The 23,770-nt window shown below is 42.0% G+C and overlaps 1 protein-coding gene across 9 annotated transcripts in view; it reads left to right on the top strand.

The window, feature by feature from the left end:
- Positions 1-23,770, top strand: part of LOC131226647 (uncharacterized) — a 127,879-nt gene that overhangs the window by 11,012 nt on the left and 93,097 nt on the right. For 5 of the 9 annotated variants that reach the window (XR_009161957.1, XM_058222241.1, XM_058222248.1 and 2 more), the window contains exons 2-6: positions 22,542-22,654; positions 22,743-22,869; positions 23,210-23,308; positions 23,400-23,468; positions 23,594-23,728. Coding sequence is in view for 8 of the 9 variants with exons in the window: in XM_058222241.1 (XP_058078224.1) it covers positions 22,542-22,654; positions 22,743-22,869; positions 23,210-23,308; positions 23,400-23,468; positions 23,594-23,728 (543 nt within the window). In the remaining variant the exon portion in view is untranslated. The remainder of the gene's footprint in view (positions 1-22,541; positions 22,655-22,742; positions 22,870-23,209; positions 23,309-23,399; positions 23,469-23,593; positions 23,729-23,770) is intronic. The other 4 variants (XM_058222244.1, XM_058222243.1, XM_058222242.1 and 1 more) reach the window with 4 other exon arrangements.

Genomic DNA, 23,770 nt, shown 5'->3' with positions numbered 1-23,770 from the left:
AACCACATTATTCCTGTCTCAAGAGCAAGTCTGCCTAATTGCCCACATTATCAGAAAGAATGTGAGATTTTGTAGGCACAAGTGAAGGAATTGATCCATAATAGTCAAGTTAAGGAGAGCATGAGTACATGTATTGTGTCAGCTCAAGAGCCTAATGCCAAGTACAAGAAAAGGGCTAATAAATATCGGCGTCATAAATTATTTGAGTATCATGAGCCAAGTCCCTTGAGTAATTCGAGGACAAGTTTTTTCCAAGTGGAGGGGTCTGATGTAGACCATGACACAGATATATTCCTAGCATGGTTGGACTAAAAGGAGGTGAACCGTAAATTAGCCATAACTTGTGATCCGGGTATCATTACGGGGCGCATAACCTATCGATTATTGTGGCAAAAATTACGGTTATGGCAAAATAGTAAATTTTCCTTGAATTTTCAAATTTGTCCACCCTCGAGGCAAAAATTAGCAGGCACAAGTTTTACACAATTTGGGTCATTAAACTGACCTGAATCTGTCCATACTCGGCACCCCAAATTTCCACCAATTTTTATATGATTTAGGATGCCCAATCTGCCCAGACCTGTATACATTTGAAAGCTTACTACAACCTCACAAAATTTTTTTTTTTTTTTTGGGTACAAAATGGGACATCAAATTTGTCCAAATCTGTTCACATTTTCGGCCATCTTTACTCATACTTTTGGACAACTTTTCTAGTCTATCTGATGGCAGATCAGGGATGGGTTTTAAGAGTCTTTTCATCTCTCAAATTTGGGCTTCCTTAGGTGTCCATTAGTGATCACATTTGGGAAGCCCTGCTCACCAAATGGGCGGCCTAACTTTGGGGAAATTGTTGTGCCCAATGGGTGTGTCCAAACTGTTCAGTTTAGGAGTCCATATTTGGATCTAAATGGGGCAGTGTGCAGCCCACCTATTGTTTCATTTTTAGGACAGATTTGGTGCCTAATTCAGAGGTCCAATTTTGATAGGTTAAAGTGTCCAAATGTCTGTCCAAATGGAAAAATTTGGACATCCTAGTATGTGATCAAAAGTGGGCAGTTTTTGACCCTTTATACCTTTCATTTCGGGGCAGATTTAATGCCCAATTCAAATGCCTAAAGGGGCAGATTTAAGGGTCAATACTGCTGTCCAGTTTGGGCAGATTCTAAGCCTATAATATGTCAAATTTCTGGTCCAAATTGGACAGTATTGCATAATTGATGGGTGGTCCAGTTTGGACAGTTTTGTGCCTTCGTCAATGGTTCGAATTTTGATCAATCCAGGCGCCAACTGTTGGTCAACATGGACAGGGTTTTGATGCCTCATCAGCTGTCCAGATTGGGCAGATTTGAAGCTCAGTTTGATGGCCTGGATTGTACCCCACGTGGGCATTTCGACAATATCAAAACCAAGAAAAAGAAAAAAAAGAAGAAGATGTAACATGTATATTTCAGCAACATCAGGTGTATAAGGTGTTAGAAAATAAAATAAAATAAGCAAATGAAAAAGAAAGGAAGTGGAGATCCATTCACCTCACGTGCAATGGTCTCTCTCTCTCTCTCTCTCTCTCTCTCTCTCTCTCTCCTTTGCTAAGTACGTGTCAGTTGAACGGGATGCAAACCTTGGGCCTCTTAAACAGAGGTGAGAGGGGAGTTTCTTAAGGAGTGAGTTATGGCTCCCATGCATTTAAATGGTTAAATACATGTAACGTGGGAGTTTAAGAGGGAGAGAATGGGGTAGAGTGAGAAGGAAGGGAGGTGGGTGCGTGAGGTGTAGTGCACACGTGTGGTGCATGTGTGGGATACACATGCCTTGTGTGTGTGTATTGTATGATACATGTTTGATGATGGGTGTTGGATAGGCAATCGGATGGGTGGATTGATATATGGATGGAAGGATGGATGCTTTGATAATCGGATGAATAACTTACTGGATGGTTAGATGACATGATTAATGGATGGTTGATGCATGGATCGATGATCTAATGGATGAATAATCAATAATTAGATGATCTAATGGTCGGATGTTCATGTAAATGCATGGACAAACAAACAATTTGCAGAAATAAATGAATGGATGGTTAGATGATAAAATGGACATTTGTATTTATTTAATGAATGGATGGATCGATGTAGAAATGCACATTTTCCTAATTTAATAGATGGATGGATGTAAAGTGAATGGTCTAGATCCTTTTTTTTTTTTTTGAAATTTTCTAGCCCTAAAATTTATTAGGTTTATTACACTGCATCCTACTGGTATACCCTTGGTTGATGCATAAACTTGCTCACTACTCCAATTGCAGATGATAAATTTAGCTGAGTGATAGTCAGATGGATAAGTTTACCAACTAGCCTCCTGCACCTCTTTGGATCGTTGAGAAGTTCACCTTGATCATAAAAAAAGTTGACTATTTGGATCCATTGGGGCATCACATGGCTTACACCCCATTAACCTAGTTTCTTCTAACATTTCTAGCGCATATTTCCTTTAAGATGAGTTGATCCCAGTGGCAGACTGGACTACTTTAATCCCTAGGAAATACCTTAGAGGCCCAAGTTCCTTGGTTTGAAACTGTTTCTTGATGTGACTCTTGACTTCCAAGATGCTCTCTTCATCATTTCTAGTAACAATTAAGTTGCTTACATAGATGATTAAGGCCATCATTCCTTTGGAACCATGATTCACAATTACAGAGTGATCCACGTGACACTTGTGAAAGCCAAAGTCCACCAAAACGCAATTAGATTTCTCAAACCACGCCTTAGGAGACTGCTTCAATCCATATATGGCCTTTCATAGTTTGCACACTTTCCCACTCTCCCCCTATGCAACAAACACAAGAGGTTGCTCTATGTAGACTTCATTGGTTAGTTCACTATTGAGGAAAGCATTGCATCCAACTGGTAGAGTGGCTATGACTTGTTAGCTACAACAAAAATCAAAACTTGCACTGAATGTAGTTGGGCAACATGAGAAAATGTTTCCTCATAATCCAGCCTTGCGGTTTAGGTATACCCTTTTGCGACAAGTCTCACTTTTAAGCATTCAATGGATCCATCAGGTTGGTATTTAATGGTGTGTGCCCAACGAAAACTAACTGTTCTCGCTTTTCAGGAGGCAGAGAAACTAGCATCCATGTTTCAATATAGTGCATCGATGAAATATCTTATTCCATGGCTCTCTACCACCTATTAACCATGCATCATGTTGGGAACTGGGAACTAGGAACTTGGGACTAATTCCCATGACAGGGACAAAGCTTAGGCGTAGGAGGTAGGGCTTAGACGATGGTTAGAAACAAAATTAGAGATAGGATGTAAGGTGCAAGAGCAGGTACCTTTACAGAGAGCAATGGGTGATTAATATCTGGAGGCGACTTTACTGACGTAGGAACCTCATTAAAAGGTGAGGGTGGTGAATGTGAATTAGATGTGCCACAGTTGTTACCTTGGAACATTGGAGTAAGAGTAGATGGCATGGAGATAGGGGTACCCAATGGTCTATGAACCGTAAAAGGATTCTCGAACACTTGTAACTAGTTCAAAGGGGTAGAAAAATAAGGAGCATCTTTGAAAAATGTTACATCAGCACTAGTTTGAAGAAGACCAGTGATTTTGTCAAAACACTCGACTTTTTCATGTGAGTAGTCAAGGAAAACACACTCAGTAGCACATGTATCTAGCTTATCTGATTTCAGACTAGTTTTCTGGATAAAGGCCATGCAACCAAACATATGAACTGGCAATGGGAATGGTAAAGCATTATGAAATAGCACAGAAAACAAGGTGTTCCGTAACGGTAACGGTGGCCGTAATGGCCACCACCGTTACCTTTACGATACGGGGCATAACGGTTGTTACGGCCCCGTAATGGCTGTTACAGTCTCTCTTTTATTTTTTTATTTATTGAAAAATCCCCCGAAAAACCTGTATTTGCCACGTAATGTTAATTAAAAAGTATGAAAAACCTGTATTTGTCCCTGTAATAGACCATTTTGGGGCTATTATGGCCTTTATAGGGGATGTAACGTGCCCTTAATGGCAATTACGGGTCATTTTTTCCATAACGGCTGTTACGACCCCGTAACGTGTAGCGATTGCCACCGTTACCTTTACGTAACGGCCTTTACGACACACCATGACAGAAAAGGTGTTCAACCTTGAAGGATAGTTGATGGTTGCCAGTTATTCAGATGAAAAAAAATTAAGGATAAAGCTCTAGAAACGTTTGGGAACATTTATATGAGTAAAAAGAGACCTTGCCACCTTAAGAAGATGACAAATTTTCCTTTTTGCAACCCTTTTTTGTTGGGGTGTGCAGGCAAATGAAGTTTAATGGGTAATACTGGTTGAGGTAAGGTATTTGTGAAATGAGTTCGACAAATATTGTAAAACATTATCATACTAAAAACATTGAAGTTCTTTATTGAATTGCGTTTTAAACTTGGCATGAAAGGATTTAAACAACCCAAACGCTTTTGATCTATTATGCATCAATAATACCTATTAATACCCATGTCATATGAGAAAAATCATCAATAAACCTAACAAAATGCCTAAAGTTATTCAAGCTAGGTACCTGAATGGGACCCCACACATCAGAATGTATTGATGAAAAAGGTGCATGGCCATAATTAATAAGCCTAGGCAAATAAGTAGACCGGAATGTACTAATGAAAGAGGTGCATGATTACGATTAATAAGTCTAGGAAAATAAGTAGATCAACTATGATTTGCTTACTCACAAGCTTCATAATTTATTGAGTGCACATTTGACAATGATGGAACTGCTTTCTTAAGGGACTTTAGGGAAGCACGATTGAATTGAGCCTGCCACTATAGAGGAGTGATGTCTCGTATATTAAGAGCTGCTCCGATGCTTCTTGGTTCAAGATAGTATAGACCACACAAGCCCCATCCAACCCCCCCCCCCACCCCCCCATAATCTAGCCTTGCCGTTTAGGTATACCCTTTTGCGACAAGTCTCACTTTTAAGCATTCAATGGATCCATCAGGTTGGTATTTAATGGTGTGTGCCCAACGAAAACTAACTGTTCTCACTTTTTAGGAGGCAGAGAAACTAACATCCATGTTTCAATATAGTGCATTGATGAAATATCTTATTCCATGGCTCTCTACCACCTATGAACCATGCATCATGTTGGGAACTGGGAACTAGGAACTTGGGACTACTTCCCATGACAGGGCCAAAGCTTAGGCGTAGGAGGTAGGGCTTAGACGATGGTTAGAAACAAAATTAGAGATAGGATGTAAGGTGCAAGAGCGGGTACCTTTACAGAGAGCAATGGGTGATTAATATCTGGAGGTGACTTTGTTGACGTAGGGCCAGGGAGGGCCTCCTAGATAGAAGACAGAATTTTGGTTCGATGGAGTGGGCCTGATAGTCAAGTAAAGCTCATCATGAGATCTCATGATCGTGGCCCATTGGTCTGATTAATCTCATATTTTAAGTTTTGCTTATTAATGTTATTTAGAGTATCATGGACGGTTTAGATTTCTTTGATTAGTTTTTATTTTTGTTTACTTCATCGCCAAGTAATAGGTTGCGCACATAGCGTGAGTTTTGGGGTACAGGGTTTTCCTATAAATAGGCACCACTTGTAGGGTTTTTTTTTTTTTCACATTGAAGCTTAATAAAAATTTTGCGTTTTTCTACTCTTATGAGTTCTCGAGTTGTGGAAATCCAATTGGGTGCTAAGCCCTCCCTTCATCGAAGGGCTAACTACCGTGGTGCAAGTCACATCAATCCCGATTCGCCTCCATCCTCGATCATCTCTATTTCTCATCTCCTAATACCATTTGCACTTCAAATCTGTCCTTTATTGCAACAGTTTTTCTCTTTATAGCAGAATTCTAGATTCTAGCCCTTTAGGAGGGCTGAAACTTCGGCGTAGCACCACGCATAGACCGCGCATCCGATCAACATGAAACTTGGGGGTCTTGAAACTCTTCCCTGGCCGACCAGAGCCAAGGAGGCGCTTTTCCTGTTCGGCGCCCCCTCGCACATGCGGCCATACCCCTGCACACGTGTGACAGGCCTGATTCACTGTCCTCGCGCGGGGATTATCTCCAGGTTCAGATTTCTGCCTATTTTACTCCTCTTATGCTTATTCTCCCCAACCCTAACCCTAGATTGCGTTACTTTCAATTTATTTGCTCATTTTCTTACCCTAGGGTTCTTTGAATTGGAATTGGTGAATCCCTTGGATTAGGGACTGATTGCTGTGCATGTGTGGATAATTTTTTACTTCCCTTTGAGTATCGTTTGGTCCATAATTTTACTGATCCAACCCTAGCATGTGTAGGCCTGGACCCGCGCAGATTCCCCTTGCTTGAATGTTTTAACTTGTGTGGGATGTGAAATTTTATGTGATTGTTTCTAAATTACTATAATCTCAAGCCTGAGATCTTGTATATCATATTTAATTTTCATGTCCTGCATCAAATTTGGTATCAGAGACTAGGGTTCTTATAGGGGAATGCATTACATGTTTAGGGTAGTTTGTTTAAGTCCATCATGCATCCAGTTTCATCATATATAGCTGTTTAGAAGTCCGTAGTTACTGATATTATTTGTTGAAATTTCTGTTATGAAGCTAGCAATTCACATTGTTGTAACTTTCTGTTATTCCCTTATTTTGGCAACTATATTGCTGGATTTAGTAGCACTGCGTAGTTTTCCTCATATAGAGTCTCATAGGATCATTTAGTCCCATTTAGTTGCATATGGTCGTAGTAGAAAGTCCTTAGGTGGAGTTAGCAGTTGTATGCCCACATGTACGGGTTGTGGTTTTAGTTTGCACCCTACACTAAACATGGAGCAACTGCAAGAATTAGCGAATTAGTGAACCTTGCAGATTGATTTTTTGAGTAAGCGCTTGGAACAACGCACAGATCAACTCCTTGACCAATTTAATGATCGCGTTACCCAACTAGAGGCCTCTCTCGGGGCAAACCCCACCATTGGGGAAGATGTCCAATCTCAAGCGGGTGGTCAGGAGGTTAGACCAAGGAGTGGAGGTGGCCAAGGAGTTGGTCATGGGTGTGCACCTGTGCACCTACCCCGCGAGGGACATCATGACCAATATGACCCCAACGTGCAACTCCTCACGGGAGTTAGAGTAGATGCCCTTACGTTTGATGGCTACTTGGACCTTAAAAGCCTTTTTAGATTGGTTGGCGGACATGGACCACTATTTTGAGTGGTATGACATGTAGGATCTTGACGAGTCCGGTTCATCAAGATGAAGCTTGTGAGCTAAGCAAAGAGGTGTTGGGTGACGGTAGAGCGAAAGAAAGAAAGAGCGAGGGAACTCCCAATAGTCCATTGGGGAGAAATGAAAGAAACACTTAAAGAGAAGTACCTTCCTTTCTCTTATCGCTTGCGGTTGGTTGAGGAGCGGCAGTTTCTTCGTCAGGGTTCCATGAGTGTTGCTAACTACATTGAGAAGTTCGAAGAATACTTAATCCGCTGTGAGGTTGATGAGGACCCCATACTCACCCTTGCTCGTTTTAAAACGGGCCTTTGACATTAGGAGAGAATTGCTCGCTAAAGATATAGACACTATTGAGCAGTTGTATCAAGTAGTGTTAAACGTCGAGCAATACCTCAAGGCATCTGTGGGAAGGCAATTTGACTTTTGCGATTCTAGTGCTAAGGCCAACCCCTCTGGGGCTAAACCTAACACTGGGTACCAGAACAAACCTTCTAACAAATTTTAACCCAGGCCCAAGGATGATAAGGGTAAAGAAATTATCCGGTCTAGCTCACGTGGAAGTGGAGCAACTAGGTGTTTTAAGTGTCAGGGGTTTGGTCACTTTGCCCACCAGTGCGGCACGAGAGAGGGCAAGTAGAAGTAGTGCCCTCAGAGAGTGACGGTGAGGAGGAAGAATATGAGCTACTAGAAACCCCTAGTGATGATGAAGATGGGGTGTAAGAGTTTGCGACCCTCGTAGTTGTGCGTTGCGCCTTTGCTCAAGCCAAGAATACTGAAGATTGGTGTCGTAACACGATCTTCTATACTTACGCCAAGTGTGGAGAAAAGAGTTGTAAGATGATTGTGGATAGTGGTAGTTGTGCCAAAGTGGCATCGACTAGCACTGTGAGCCGTTTGGGCTTAATGCTGGAAGCCCATCCTCAACCCTATAGAGGAGGGTTGATGAAACTTCCATTCCAGTTTCGCACCATTGTCTTGTTTCGATCCAGTTTGGATCATATAAATACACACTTTGGTGTGATGTTGTTCCCATGGATGTTGGTCATATCATTCTGGGTAGACCATGACTCTATGACAGGGATGTTACTATATTTGGTCGTTCAAATATGTGTATATTCTGGTTCGAGGGCAAGAAGGTCAAGCTAACTCCACTGTTACCCAAGAACACTACTGGAAAGTAGTCCACCACACAGAGTAGTGTGAACGGCTCAAAAGAATTGAAGGAGTCGAAGTCGAAGTCCAAACCTCTCCATATTCTGAAAGCCAAAGACTTTGAGCGAGAAACGGAGGCGGACTCGATGGTATACGCCCTTGTGGCTAGGGAGAGTGTACCAGAGGCTAGTGTAGGGTTACCCACCGAGGCCATTCAGGTAGTGCATGAGTTTTGTGATGTCTTTCCTGATGATCTACCGAATGAGCTTCCCCCTATGAGGGATATACAGCATACCATTGATTTAATCCCTGGGGCGATTCTACCAAACCTCCCGCATTACAGAATGAACCCAAAGGAGCACGTTGAGTTGAAGAGGCAGATTGACGAGCTCCTAGAGAAGGGTTTCATTCGAGAGAGCATGAACCCATGTGCCGTGCCCCCACTTCTTACACTTAAGAAGGATGGTACATGGAGGATGTGTGTTGATAGTAGGGCCATCAACAAAATCACAGTCAAGTATCGGTTTCCCATACTGCGTCTTGATGGCATGTTGGATATGATGGCTAATGCTACTATCTTCTCAAAAATTGACCTTAAAAGTGGTTATCACCAAATCTGTGTACGCCTTGGCGATGAGTGGAAGACGGCCTTCAAGACAAAGGATGGGCTATACGAGTGGCTAGTTATGCCTTTTGGGTTAACTAACGCTCCAAGCACTTCTATGCGTGTGATGACCCAAGTGTTAAGGCCCTTCATGGGGAAGTTCTTGGTTGTATACTTTGATGATATCTTGATTTATAGCATGACCAAGGAGTAACACCTCAACCACTTGATGCAAGTTTGTGGGATCCTTAGGGCCGAGAAGTTGTATGCCAACCTAAAGAAGTGTTTGTTTTTGTCTAGTAGTGTGATCTTCTTAAGTTTTATTGTGTTAGCTGAGGGTGTATCGGCGGATCGCGAGAAGGTCAAGGCCATCGTCAATTGGCCTGAACCCCACAATATTCATGAAGTGCACAGCTTTCACAACTTAGCCACCTTCTATAGGCGGTACATTCGAGATTTCAGTTCCATTATGGCTCCCATCACGGATTGCATAAAAAAGGGAGTTTCAATGGACAAAGGCAGCCTCGAAGGCCTTCAAGGAGATAAAGGTCAAGATGACCGAAGTTCCAGTCACGTGACTTCTAGATTTTTCAAAAGCTTTTGAAGTTGCATGTGACGCGTCAGGAGTTGGTATAGGAGTACTTTAGTCAGGAAGGGCACTCTGTCGCCTTTTTTTTTAGTGAGAAACTAAATGAGGTGAAACAAATATATTCCACCTATGACAAGGAATTCTATGCAGTAGTGCAATCACTGCGCCATTGGCATCATTACCTATTGTCGCAAGAATTCGTATTATTCTCAGATTATGAGGCCTTGAGATATTTGAACTCTTAGAAGAAATTAAACCCTAGGCATGCCAAGTGGGTTCAATTCCTTCAAGAGTACACTTTTGTGCTTAAGCACAAGGTCGGCGTAGAGAATAAGCCTACCGACGCGTTAAGTCATCGAGTCGCATTACTTAACTCCATGAGCGTCGAAGTTACGGGCCTCGAGCGCATTAAAGAAGATTATTCTGAGTGTCCAGATTTTGGAGTTGTGTACGTGTCGTTGTTAGAGGGTCTGTCATGAGCTAGTAGTATTTGATTTTAGACGGATATTTGTTTAGAAGTGATCGCTTGTGCATACCATGCACCTCCCTCCGCGATTTTCCTGGTAGTTACATTCAGGAGGGGTCATGGGTCATTTTCGTCGAGACAAGACCATTGCCCTAGTGGAGGATAGGTTTCATTGGTCAAGCCTCAAGCGAGACATGGCCAAAATTATAGGGCAATGTCGTACTTGTCAACTGGCAAAGCAAAAGAAACAAAATACAGGATTATACACACCTTTGCCAGTCCCATTCATCCCTTGGCAAGACATCAGTATGGACTTCGTGCTTGGACTTCCTAAGACTATTCGGAAACATGATTCCATACTTGTTGTCGTGGACTGTTTTTCTAAAATAGCCCACTTCATTCCTTGTTCTAAGACCTCCGATGCATCTCATGTTGCCAAGCTGCTCTTTAGTGAAGTCGTCAAACTGCATGGGTTACCAAAAACCAGTGTCTGACTGTGACGTGTGATCCATGAGTTACTTTTGGAAGACAATATGACACATGATGAATACTAGGCTCCAATTTTCTTTTGCCTACCACCCTCAGACCGATGGTCAGACTGAGGTGGTTAATAGGAGTCTAGGGAGTTTGCTTAGATGTTTAGTGGGAGAACATACCAGGACATGGGACGCCGTACTACCTATAGCCGAGTTTACATTCAATAGTTCTGTTAATAGGTCCACAGGTCTACGTCCTTTTGAAGTCGTTACTGGTTACAAGCCTAGGAAGCCTATTGATCTTGTCCTTATGTCATTGTCCCGTAGGCCATCAAAGTCTATAGAGTCTTTTGCGCATCACATCCATTCATTGCATCAAGAAATCAGGCGAAAGATCACTACTAGTAATGAACATTACAAATTTTCTGCAGATCAACATAAACGTTTCAAGGAATTCAATGTAGGGGACTGTGATAGTTCGCATTAGGCCCGAGCAGTATCCTCAGGGGGCTATTCATAAATTACACGCACGTAGCCCTGCACCCTTCAAAATTATAAAACGAAATGGTCTCAATGCATATGTGGTAGATCTTCCACCTTCCATGGGAATTAGTTCCACATTCAATGTGGAAGATCTAGTTGTTTTTCAGGGGACCCCTGATACTTTGTCCAGCCCTTCACCTACCCATCATGATTCCCCAGATCTGTTTCTTGATACATGGACTCTTCTCGACTTTTTTTCGCAGCCTTTACCTCCTATACCTAACCTTCACACACCCAGAGAGGAAATAGAGGATATTTTGAACCATTAGATAGTTTCAATGTCGGACGACGGGTTTTATAAGTACCTGGTTAAATGGAAGTCACGCTCAGCTTCAGACAGCACGTGGCTCACTGAGGAGGAGCTTCAGAGACTTGATCCTGACATCTTGGAGCGGTTCAGGAGTTCTGCTTCATCAGTGGCGAAATCTTTGCAGCCGGGGAGAGTTGATGGGGACATCACGCACACGCGCACAAGCACACACACGCCGCCCCCTATGCACGTACGCAAGGAGGGCCCCACCGTCGATCTAGATTGATGATGACGTCTAGGGAGGGCCTCCTACCTAGAAGACGGAATTTTGGTTAGTTGGAGTGGGCCAGATAGTCCAGTAAAGCCCATCATGGGATCTCATGATCGTGGCCCACTAATCTGATTAATATCATATTTTAAGTTTTGCTTATTAATGTTATTTAGAGTATCATGGACGGTTTAGATTTCTTGAATTAGTTTTTATTTTTGTTTACTTCATCGTCAAGTAATAGGTTGCGCACATAGCGCGAGTTTTGGGGTATAGGGTTTTCCTATAAATAGGCACCTCTTGTAGGTTTTTTTTTTTTTTTTTCTCGTTGAAGCTTAATAAAAATTCTGCGTTTATCTACTCCTCTGAGTTCTCGAGTTGTGGAAATCCAATTGGGTGTGAAGCCCTCCATTTATCGAAGGGCTAACTTCTGTGGTGCGAAGCCACATCGATCCCGATTCACCCCCATCCTTTACCATCTCTATTTGTCATCTCCTACCACCATTTGCACTTCGAATCTGTCATTTATTGCAACAGTTTTCCTCTTTACAGCAGAATTCCATATTCTGGCCCTGTAGGAGGGCTGAAACTTTGGCGGAGCACCATGCACAGACCGCGCATCCGATCGACACGAAACTTGGGGGTTTTGAAGCTCTCCCCTGGCCGACTAGAGCCAAGGAGGCGCTTTCCGCGTTCGGCGCCCCCTCGCACGTGCGGCTAGACTCCTGCACACGTGCGACAGGCTTGGCTCGCTGTTCTCGCGTGCGGACTATCTCCAGGTTCAGATTTCCGTCTATTTTACACCTTTTATACCCATTCTCCCCAACCCTAACCCTAAATTGCATTACTTTTAATATATTTGCCCCTTTTTTAACCTTAGGGTTCTTTGAATTGGAATTGGTGAATCCCTTGGATTAGTTACTGATTGCTGTGCATGTGTCGATAATTTTTTACTTCCCTTTGAATATCGTTTGGTCCATAATTTTACTGATCCAGCCCTAGCATGTGTAGGCCTGGACCCGCACAGATTCCCCTTGCTTGAATGTTTGAACTTTTGTGTGGGATGTGGAATTTTATGTGGTTGTTTCTGAATTAGTATAATCTAAAGCCTGAGATCTTACATATCATATTTAATTTTCATGTCCTACATCAGAATCATGCATGGTGTTCTCTTGGGATTTTGATATTTGTGATGATGATAGCAAGTTTTGTGTTTTTTTTTTAATTTATTAAGTTAATTTTGCTGATTGATTTCACACAATATTTAAGTTCATGTGTTGATCCTGCATTAAATTTGGTATTAGAGCCCATTGGTTTAACATAGGATTTTTGTGTTGCATCTTGGTTAGAGTCGCATCTATAGTTGGGAGTATCCTATTGCTGAATTTTCAGTTAGCGTTTCCACTTATACCATTGCTGAATTTTCAGCATAGTAATCTCAGGTTGTCACATTGCTGAATTTTTAGTTTGTAATTTTCAAATTACAATCTTGCTGAATTTTCAGTTTGACACCCTCGGATTTCCATCTTCTTGAATTTTCAACAAATTATTTGAGGGCAGCATCTTGCTGAATTTTCAGATTAGTGTTTCTAGTGTATCCAGTTTGATATCTAGGTTGGTTTTATCATTGTCATAACATTGTCCTAGGACATAGGGTTTTCTTTTGGAGTTTCCTTGTGTGTGCCCACTTGATCAGGACGTGGTTTTGGTATTCAACCCATAATGAATCTAGAGCAAATTCTTGAGGCCCTTAATGCTATCAATAACCATTTGACGACAACTGAAGCGCACAATAGAACTACTGCCTCTCAATTAACCGCGACCAATGTGCTCGTCAATCAACTTGAGGCCTCCCTGCAAGCAAACCCCGACACTGCGGAAGATGTTCAATCTCAGGCTGGAGATCAAGTTGATAGATGAGGGCGTGGTTGTGGTCAAGATGTTGGTCGTGGTTGAGCACAAGTGCCACCACAACTTGAGGAACGTTATGATCGTCACGATCCAGATGCACTAGTCATGAAGGGTGTAAAAGTTGAGGCTCCCAGTTTTGATGATCGCTTGGACATCAAAACATTCCTTGATTGGGTGGTAGACATGGACCACTATTTTGAGTGTTGTAATGTGTCTGATATCCGTTGAGTGAGATTTGCCAAGATGTAGTTGGTGGGCCAGGCCAAACTTTTTTGGACCAATATGGAGCGTAAAATTGAAAGGAGAGGAGAACCCCCAGTTGCGCGCTAGGTCCAGATGAAAGAGGTCCTTAAAAAAGGTATTTCTCTCTTTCTTATTGCCAAAGGCTCTTAGACTAGTGGTAGGCCTTGTGCTACGAACTCATGATTGTGTCAGATTATATTGCTAGATTCGAGGAATACATGATGCGATGTGACATTGAGGAGGACTCGATGATTACATTGTCCAGATTCAGGATGGGTCTCCGATTTGAACACTATTGGTGCAAGATATCGAACACTATCTCGAAGCACTAGTTGGTAAGTGTTATTACTCTCGGGATCCAAGTGTCAAGACTTACCCTTAAGGGACAACCTAACATGGGGAGTCGGTCCAGACCCCAAATTGGTTCCCAGTCCAACTTTAAAGATGTTAAAGGAAAAGGGATAACTAGTGTTCGAGTTATCGGTATCGCTACAAGTTTCGCTGGCCGGAGATAAAGATATAATATCGTTATCATCGATAATATCGCCAATAACCGGAAATGAAGGGAAAAAGGGGGAAACATGGAGAAAATGGTGGAATTTTTCAGTGAAACTTCAGGACATGCCTAAATACACATATTTACATATTCAGAAATGAAAAATTTGCAAAAAGAATGTATTAAATTAGAAGTTTCCATTTAATGGGGGCCAAAAAGCATGCATTGTCGTAAGAAATCACTCAAATAGTAACCAAAATGAGTTTATATAATACACATGCAAGCTTACAACAATTAAAATATGCAAAAGTAAATGAATTGAAAAAAATACACATTTCTGGCCATGTTTCATCCTCGCATAGAGTGACGAGGTGGCTCGTAATCATCGTCTTGATCCCATGGCAGTTGAGAGTAGTACTGTTGCCCAACATATTGACAGTACTGTTCCCAGGTCATCCTCTGCTCGTACTAATTGAGGAACTCTCTTATATACCTCTGATAGTCATCCTCCCCAAACTGTACGAGTACGCCTAGACGTGGGAATTGCATGACATACATCGACGGCATTTCCTAAGCAGGGTACTGAGGGAACAGATCAAGTCCAACCCCGACTCCTTGATAGTATTGCTGCTAGTCATATGGGTACCTCGAATATCCTTCTGTCAAAGGGTCATGACTCGAAGAACTATCTTTCGATTGCTTGTACTCATGGGTAGATGAGCGTGACTGAATGTCAGATCTGCCATGGCCATACTCATGATATCCCTTATGAGCATAAGGTGGGACAGAGGTGGAGCTCCCCTGATCTGAACTTATGTCCATAGATGACAAACTGTGTGTGAGAGCATCCGCTACGGCGCGTCTGGCTTTCTTCTTCGAACGATGCTCGAACATATATGTGGGCTCCGATGCTCTCGCCCTGGATGGTGCACGAGATCCATGGTCTATGTCTTGAGTGGCATGGTCAAAGCTCTGCTCCTCAGTGAACTGGTCAACGGATCGTTGGTTCTGAGCCGTCGTGTACACCCCACCGCTGCCACCCCTACCCCCACTAATGCCACCTATACTAGTGTCGGTGCCTCCGTCCCCTCCCTCATCATCGTCATCATTGTTGTCATCGTCGTCGTTGTCGTCCCCAGGACCAGTGTCGAGTGGGGGTTGAGTTTCATCATCATTATCACTCACTACGACTTGATGATGGGGAGGGGGCCGTGAAGATGCTTCCTCACCCTCATTGGAACGTGCCGAACTCCTCACCAAAGGATTAAAGGAGTTTGTATTCGCCTTCTGTTTGATTACTACCTAATCGACATCGATACTCAGAGCCGCTGCTCCCTCGGCTACCTGTGGAGCAGGGCCTCCCTCCGCATCATCTAAATTAGTTGATTTGACCAACTCATAAAGTGGGTCATCATCATCACCTATCTGTGCCTGTTACCTATAGACAACAGGTCCAGCGGGTCCTGATTTTCCTCCATGTCTCGGTCTACCCGCAACTGCCTCTCTCTTAACTTTATATTGTAGTGGCAGTAAACGAGCTTTTGTAGCTTCTCATATGCCAGCCTGTTCCTCTTGCTGGTGTGTATGAATGACCATGTGCTCCAATTCCTCTCACACGGTGAGGAGGATACAGTCTGTGTGAGAACACGGACTGCCAATAACTGCAGTGCGGGCGTGTCGACTCCGTACATCGCCCACCACTCACCTATATATCCATGAGGAGCTTGTTTTAGTTAGAAGTTTAAATGAAAAATGCAATTACCTAATTATGTTACCATACTTACATGACATCATCGTTTCAGTCGATGCTTTTGCTAGTGCAGATAAGAACTTACCCCTCGCATCCCTAAACCGCAACAACTGTAAACACAGATTTACAGGTCATTATTTTTAATCACTCATATTTCTAGAGGCTATAAGGAAGAAAAATTCTTGCATTAACTGGTTACCGAAATCTGCTTGCGCTGTCGATTCTGAGAACAATCGTTCGAACGCCTCCTAGACGGCCATTGTCAAATCTTGATTCTCATGGAGCCGACGTTTATAATGAAATTTGGGATTCAGGTAGTATGCTGAAACCCAAATATTAGTTACTCAGTTGTATTAACATGCAAATAGAAGTGATGCTTAAAGTACTCAGTTGTATTAACATACTTACCGGCTTGGTGGAGTGGATGTTCGAGAGTCCCGATCCATTGATGATCGATGATATTGATCACCTACTGATACGAACTGGGGATTGCAGTCATTATCTCCCCTCATAATTCTCATAAGCTCATACATTGACCCAATCGAAGGGCACATCTCATTATCTACGGCTCGTAGGACCTTGTACATTGGATGCAGGAAGGAAACGACGTTGTGAACTTTATCCCAGAAGGAATCGGAAAGCACTATCTTCGAACAGGTCTTTGCACCCTCAGTCTTCCTCTGATTCCACTCCATGCATCTCTCGGATCTGAACAAATTTCTGAGACCCACACGGTGCCTGTATAAGCTGTTGAGTGCAATGAAGTTCGTGGCGAACCGTGTCACGCCTGGTCTAGCGATGTCCCATCCACAACATTCATGCATTGCAGCCAACAACCATGAGTGATTGTATATAAAGTTTGTCACTCTCCTTGCATCCTGGATAGTCTTCTTGACAGAATCCCTTTGGCCTATCTCCTCGAGCATTAAATCAATGTACTGTGCCGCACACGGGGTCCAATAGAGATTGAACTTCTTTATCAATTTCTTCCCCGCCTTAACGAACGCACTGCTATTGTCCGTCACAACTTGGACAACATTCTGGGACCCAACATCTCTAATCACTCCTTTTAGGAGAGCATATATGTGTTCGTGATCTTTTATTCTGGCCGATGCATCAATGGATTTGAGGAAAATTGGTTGTCCTCTACAGTACACCATGAAATTGATAATGGACAATTTCATGGGTCCCGTCCACCCATCACACATGATTGTCACCCCGTACTGCTTCCAGTTCGGCCTGAGTCCATGTACCCAAGCCTGCTTCTCCTCGTGCTCCCGATCGAGGTAGACACCAAGAATCTCCTGTGGCATGGGAGGCTTCACGTCGGGCCCGGTACGCTGCTCCTCCTTAATCATATTTTTGAAGTGAGGACTGATTGCTGCATTTGATGGTACATGGCTCGATATGAACCACCTAGATATAGCGCCACTCACTTTCTCCCTGAGCCCCTTGCTCCATATATTTTTTAATCTTTTTTGATTAACTCCTGCGATGGGTGCATCTGGGACACCAGCGCTTTGCTTGCGTTGTGGGCCATGTCCGCTTCCTCCCTCAAATCGTCTGTTGCTCCCACCAGCCTCATGTCGGGACGTCTCAAACGATGGTCTACTCTCATCAACCCGTCTTCTTTGCTCCCCCTCCCACTCTGAAGCCTGAGACTCACGAATCACTTGTCTAAAATCACTCATTTCTCGAGCCGTAACATAGTCATTGGGGTAGCGATCCCCTCATCATCGTCATCATCGTGCTCATCGATAGCACTTAGGCTCCATCCAGTGCCTCGTAGCTCCTCTCTCATATCCTTCTCCCAATTCTTTTGCTGCAGCTTGCGTGACTTCGCTTCAGTCAACACTCTTCTTATCTCCTCTCTTATTGGCCTTGTTACACTTGGACAGTCTTTCACATTCTTGTATCCCCCTGCTAAATGTTCCTTTAGCCTAGACACTCCCCCACTCTGTATCACTTGGCCAAAATAGTTGCATATGGCTCCATATGTATTCCCTTCCACTGGCCGTCCATGTTTCCATCCAATGTCCCTTGCTCCTCCTTTTCCCGATCCAGACGACATTTTGCTCCCTAGTAGTATACAAATTTGTAATAATCGACAAAAAAAAAAGTGCATCGGCTTGTATTCAGTGTAATAAGCCCAAATCATTTCAAGGGCTAAGATGTTAGATTTGTATTTGGAGGTCAAACCCCTAATATAAATGCTGGGGAGAACTTACAATCTGATTAGAGAGGGATTTTATATATTTCACTCCTATTAAGTTGATCTATCAATGGAAGCCAAGTAAAATAAATATTTGAGTAGGGATGGACAGAAATGTCTGAGAATGGTGGGCCCAAGGAAGTTTTTAATGGTGGGCGTTCAATGACCACTGTTTCCTATACTGTGATCCACTTGAGATTTAGATCTACTTCATTTTTGGGAATATGCCCCAAAATGAGCTGGAAAAACTGTTGAATGGCTTGGATATATAACACATACATAAAGGTGGGCCTCATGGTTAGGAAAACACCCACTGGTAACACCTGATCGGCTCCCAAAGTGGGGATCGACTATCAGACCATAGATGCATGTGGACCCCACCATAGAAAATAGTGGGGACAGTGACATCCACCGTTTAAAACTTCTTAGGGGCCACAGTAGTTTCCGAAGAAGCTGATATTTGTCTTTTCACTTCATCTATCTCTATGTTAACTTATGAATAGGATGGATCTCAAAAATACATCACCGTGGGCCCTATAAATGTTTCAACGGTGGGTGTGATGCCTCCCACGGTTTTCTGTGGTGGGTCCACTTGAAATTTAGATCTATCTCATTCTCTTTGTAATGCCATAAGAAATGGTTGAAATTAAAATTTTGAATGTTATGGAAGCTATAAAAGAGGGGAGGGGCGTGTGACCTCTCTTCATAGGTTTTTGGAGAAAAAAAGAAGAAAAACTTCTTGCTTCTTCTTCCATATTCATGTGATTTGAATGCGACTTCCATGTGATTTGGAAGGAAGATTGGTGTGAAGTTAATGTTCATCAACGGAGGTGCAAGGTCCCCATCTATCAATCTCATTATCATCCCTTCATCAACCATCGAGGTATTTTTCAAGTTCTTCGATTTTTCTCCATCCCAAACCTTCCCCATTCTTCCAATCCTTCATCATTCCACACTTATCGACGAACCAAACCCTAAAGACCCAAACCCTCACAACCTAACCCGCACGTGTGACCATACGGCCACACGTGTGAATCCATAGGGTTGGCCGTACGGCCTCTCTCTTGTCCCATTGGTTTTCCATTACCCTCGCATCAAAACCCTACTCTCCCTTTTCCTAACCTTAACCCTAAACCTATAAATCCTTAATTTTCCTATTTCCTCAAATTACTAAACCTTAATTATACACATCCTTCAATTAAGCCTAAATCCTTACAATCCTTTCATCCAAAACCCTAATTCCCTCATCCTAATACCCAAGTCCTTTAATCCCTCTCTCCAATTACCCCATTAACCCTAATTCCAAGTTTTTCCCCAATTTTCCCTAAACCCTGGTTTCACCCTAGATAGTATTAGCCCTTCTCCTTTAAAATAGGCTTTACCCTATGTTACTTGGATGTCTCTACATCCATTAGATATTAGTTTCCCTCATTTAATGGCCCTGTAGGATGATGCCTGTTAACCTAGGCTAGAATCATGCATGGTGTTCTCTTGGGATTTTGATATTTGTGATGATGATAGAAAGTTTTGTGGATTTTTTTTTTTTTTAATTAATTAAGTTAATTTTGTTGATTGATTTCACACAATATTTAAGTTCATGCATCAGTCCTACATCAATGTGGATAAAGCATTAACTTGAGTTGGCAAGCGAGGTTGAGGAGGTAGGAAGAGAGTCGGCAGTCGTGCTCCTATTGAGAAGTTTTTCGAGATTCGCGCAAGAAATCACCACTGAGTCTTTTGTGTCTAAAGAGAGCTGCCACCAGTTTTGGATGACGCACCCACGTACGTGTTTGGACTAGCATGAGGAGATTTGATGGGCCCAGTCTTTTGAAGAAGATGCTAACATTTGTTGACGATATGATTTGCCTTTTTATAATAAACATAGAAGCGCTGCTGCCCATTAGAATGCCCATGACCTCTCCTTCCTGTATGGCCATCATGCCAATTGGTGTGACCACCATGAACATTGTGGCCCCAATTTGAGATAAGTGCAGCATTCTCACTAGATGGAGGTGGCATAGATGAGGAGGAAGGTGGCGACACCCGCAACACTCGAGTAAAAACATCGGACAGTGTTGTAATATGTTCACTCCCAAGAAGTTGTGCCTTAACCGGGTCCAAATATGGTTGAACTGTGGCAAGGAAAAGTGTAACTCCGATTTGTTTTCACTTTGTTGTTAGGCAAATATCAATGGTGAATGGATGATGAAGTTTCCATTCATCAAACAGCCCCCTTAAACTTAGTATAATGTTCATAGTACTTTTCACCCTGTTTCATAGTTTCGAATTCCTTGAAAATATCATACAGGCGTTTTATATTTTTCTCATTCGAGTATGGCTGTCGGAGAGTATTTCATATCTCCTTTGCACATTCACCATACATTACACTGTGGTTGATGTTTTCGTCAATGACGTGGAGCCAACTCATGACTTGGCAGCAGTGTTTCAAATAGCGCACGTAGCGTGGCCGTAGCGCTACGTAGCATCCCAATTAGCGTAAATCCCCTGTAGCGTACGCTACGGGGGTCGTAGCGTACGCTACAACTATGTAGCGCGTAGCGTTTGTAGCGTAAGCTACAATGTATTTTTTTACTGTTTTATTTTTTTATTCTTTTTTCACATTTTCTTTGTTTCTAATGTTGAGGAATGTAACACTTGTATTGTACTTGGTACTTTTAACCTATAGGATTTTTATTTCTTTTCATAATTGTGACTTGTGGTTTCAATTAGACATTATTAATTAAAGTGGTTTGCTTAGAAAGTTGTTGATGTGATAATTATTTAATTTGGCTTATATATGTGGATTGGCTTTTGATAAATGATAACTAATAACTTTTTTGAACATGCTTATAATTTATAAAATGAATCATCTTTTAGGCATTTTTATATTTTTTTCCTTTTTGTTTCACTATTTATTATATTTGTCCTATTTTTAAATTAAAAAATAGAAGTATCGTGTAGCTTACGCTTCACGCTACGTATTTACGCTACACGCTATAGAGGGCTGAGCGCTACGCATCACGCTACCGCTATTTAAAACACTGCTTGTCAGTTATCTTCTTTCCATTGAGAATTGGTATCAGAATTTTCTGTTGGCTCTGTATTAGTTAAGTGTTTCAGTCTTCACTTAGATGTAAGAATATTCTGACTGAATGGGGCAATGGCAGATAGTTCTCAACACCTCTGAGTTTAACAAATGAAATTTTCTAGTGTTGGTACTTGTCTCCAGTTTTGATTCCATTAACTGTTTAGGCATGAATCACAGTACCACAACAAATGTATCAATAGGTCCAACTTGTCCAACAAACTTTTGTGGTCACTGTACGTCCTATGGACCCAACCGTTCCAACAAGATTGGCTGAGTATCACTCGTCACGACCAACAAAGGAAAGGGAGGCACAACCACCATTGTCCAAACAAGCAGCGTGTAATGTTGATCATGGTCCAGCATCCAATGCTGATCACGTTCCAGAGTCCAGTGATCACGAGTGGGGTTTGTCAGGGTTCAGCGTTCAATCATGGCCCAACTGGCCAATGCACGAGGATGATCCAACATTCAATGAATCCCACTGTTTAGCATTCAACGGACCCCACTGATCTGCGCACGAAGATGTTCTTGGCAACTCCTTTACAGCATTACTGATCTGATGCAGAACCCAACTGATTCTGAAAAAAAAAGTACTCACAAGAACCCTTACCGAATTAAAATAGCAGAGTTATGATACCCAATGCCGTTCACGCCTCTGCAAATCTGAGCAAACGGAAGTCTCGAACTTGGATCAGTGCGTACCATGTAAACTGCTATCCTACAATGAGGACAGCAACCAGCCAAAGATGGGCCCAGAGTCGTGACAGCATGCTTACCCTAGCAGTAGAAAATGGAAAACGAGGGAGGGAGGGAGGCATCACTATAGGCATGGGTATACTATACATAGCCTCGTGCTGAGGATCGTAAGATCCCTCTATTCTTGTAGTCTGGACAGCAGTAAGTACTCACATGAACATTAGCAAACTACGTGTATAGAATTTAGGGTCAAGGCTGACGTATATGTCCTTGGATTGATGATCATTTAATTTCTCTCTTTTCATTGTCTGATAGGATATTATGGTAATGGAATAACTTTAAATGTGTTTTCATTTTGTTTTATCATCATGGAGGGTGACACTTTTAAAGATTGGAAATCAAGCAATGGTGCATTGAAGTTTTAATCATGCATATATGCTCATAGGCTATGTAAAGTATTTATGTAACTTACGTATTGGATCTTTCTTGTTCTATTTCACATTTGGGAAGAATGCTTTCCTTATTTAAAAAGTTCAACAATAATTGGTAAACTGCAGACCTTTGATCATGGGTATTATCTGTTGGTGAAAGCTGTTCAAGAACTCCGGGAAAAGAAAGAGGGCCTTGTGACAGTTGGCATAGGTGGTCCTAGTGGTTCTGGCAAAACAAGGTATATTTACGTCATAAGTTTCTTATGTACAATTTTTAAGATCCCTTTTGCATCAATGTGATACTTATGCATTTATTTGTCCTTGAAGCTTAGCAGAGAAGGTAGCATCTGTACTCGGTTGTGTTGTTATATCAATGGAGAACTATCGTGATGGAGTTGATGATGGGAATGACTTGGGGTTAATAGACTTTGATACCTTAGTCCAGAACCTTGAGGTTTTCTTTTATACCTTATTTTTGAAAACAAACTTTTTTGGAATTTGAGATTCAACATTTGGTAATTGGTCTCAAATCAATTCAGCTCAATGGGTTCTACATTTGTTCTATTGAAGAAAGTCTAGAGCATGTCTTTGTTGAGCGTTCAGGTACTCTACCATGTCAGTTCGACCGACTCTTCTTGAGTCAAGTCTGAACTGAGTTGTAGGGAAACTTGGCTCTACTCTTGATCGAGTTGATTGACTCAATTTCTATCTGTCTCCTTGAGTTCTGAAACCAATGCAAATTATTTAAGCTATGTCAGGCTATCCTTATTTTGAGACTGGAAAATTAAAAACAGGATTTGATGAATGGGAAGGACACATTGATGCCAGTGTTTGATTTTAAAGAGAAAAAGCGTGTTGGTTCAAAGACAATAAAGAGTTCTTCATCCGGTGTGGTCGGTATTCATATATTCATGTCTTTTATAAATAAATTCCACATATGCTCTTTAGATATCTGGGCTTTGCTATATATTATGCTTCATGCAGGTAATTGTTGACGGTACATATGCTCTACATTCAAAATTGCGGTCTTGGCTAGATATTCGGGTGGCAGTGGTAACTCTTACAGTTCGATGATCTCATTCTTGTTAGGAAAATGCTTTTATTGATTGGCATAAGACTATTGTATGTAATCAATTGTTTCTGTTTTTTATTTATTTTATTTTATTTTTATTTTAAAGGTTGGGGGTGTTCATTTTAGCCTTCTTTCCAAAGTACGATATGATATTGGAGACTCTTGTTCATTGGATTACCTAATTGACAGTATCTTCCCATTGTTTAGAAAGAACATTGAGCCAGACCTACATCATGCTCAGGTTGGTTTTTGTTTGTGGTGCGTTGTTCTCTTCAGCGAATTT

This window comes from Magnolia sinica, chromosome 15, assembly GCF_029962835.1.
Source record: "Magnolia sinica isolate HGM2019 chromosome 15, MsV1, whole genome shotgun sequence".
Classification (NCBI taxonomy): Eukaryota; Viridiplantae; Streptophyta; class Magnoliopsida; order Magnoliales; family Magnoliaceae; genus Magnolia; species Magnolia sinica.
The sequence above is the reverse complement of the archived record's forward strand: the minus strand, read 5'-3'. Positions and strand labels throughout refer to the sequence as shown.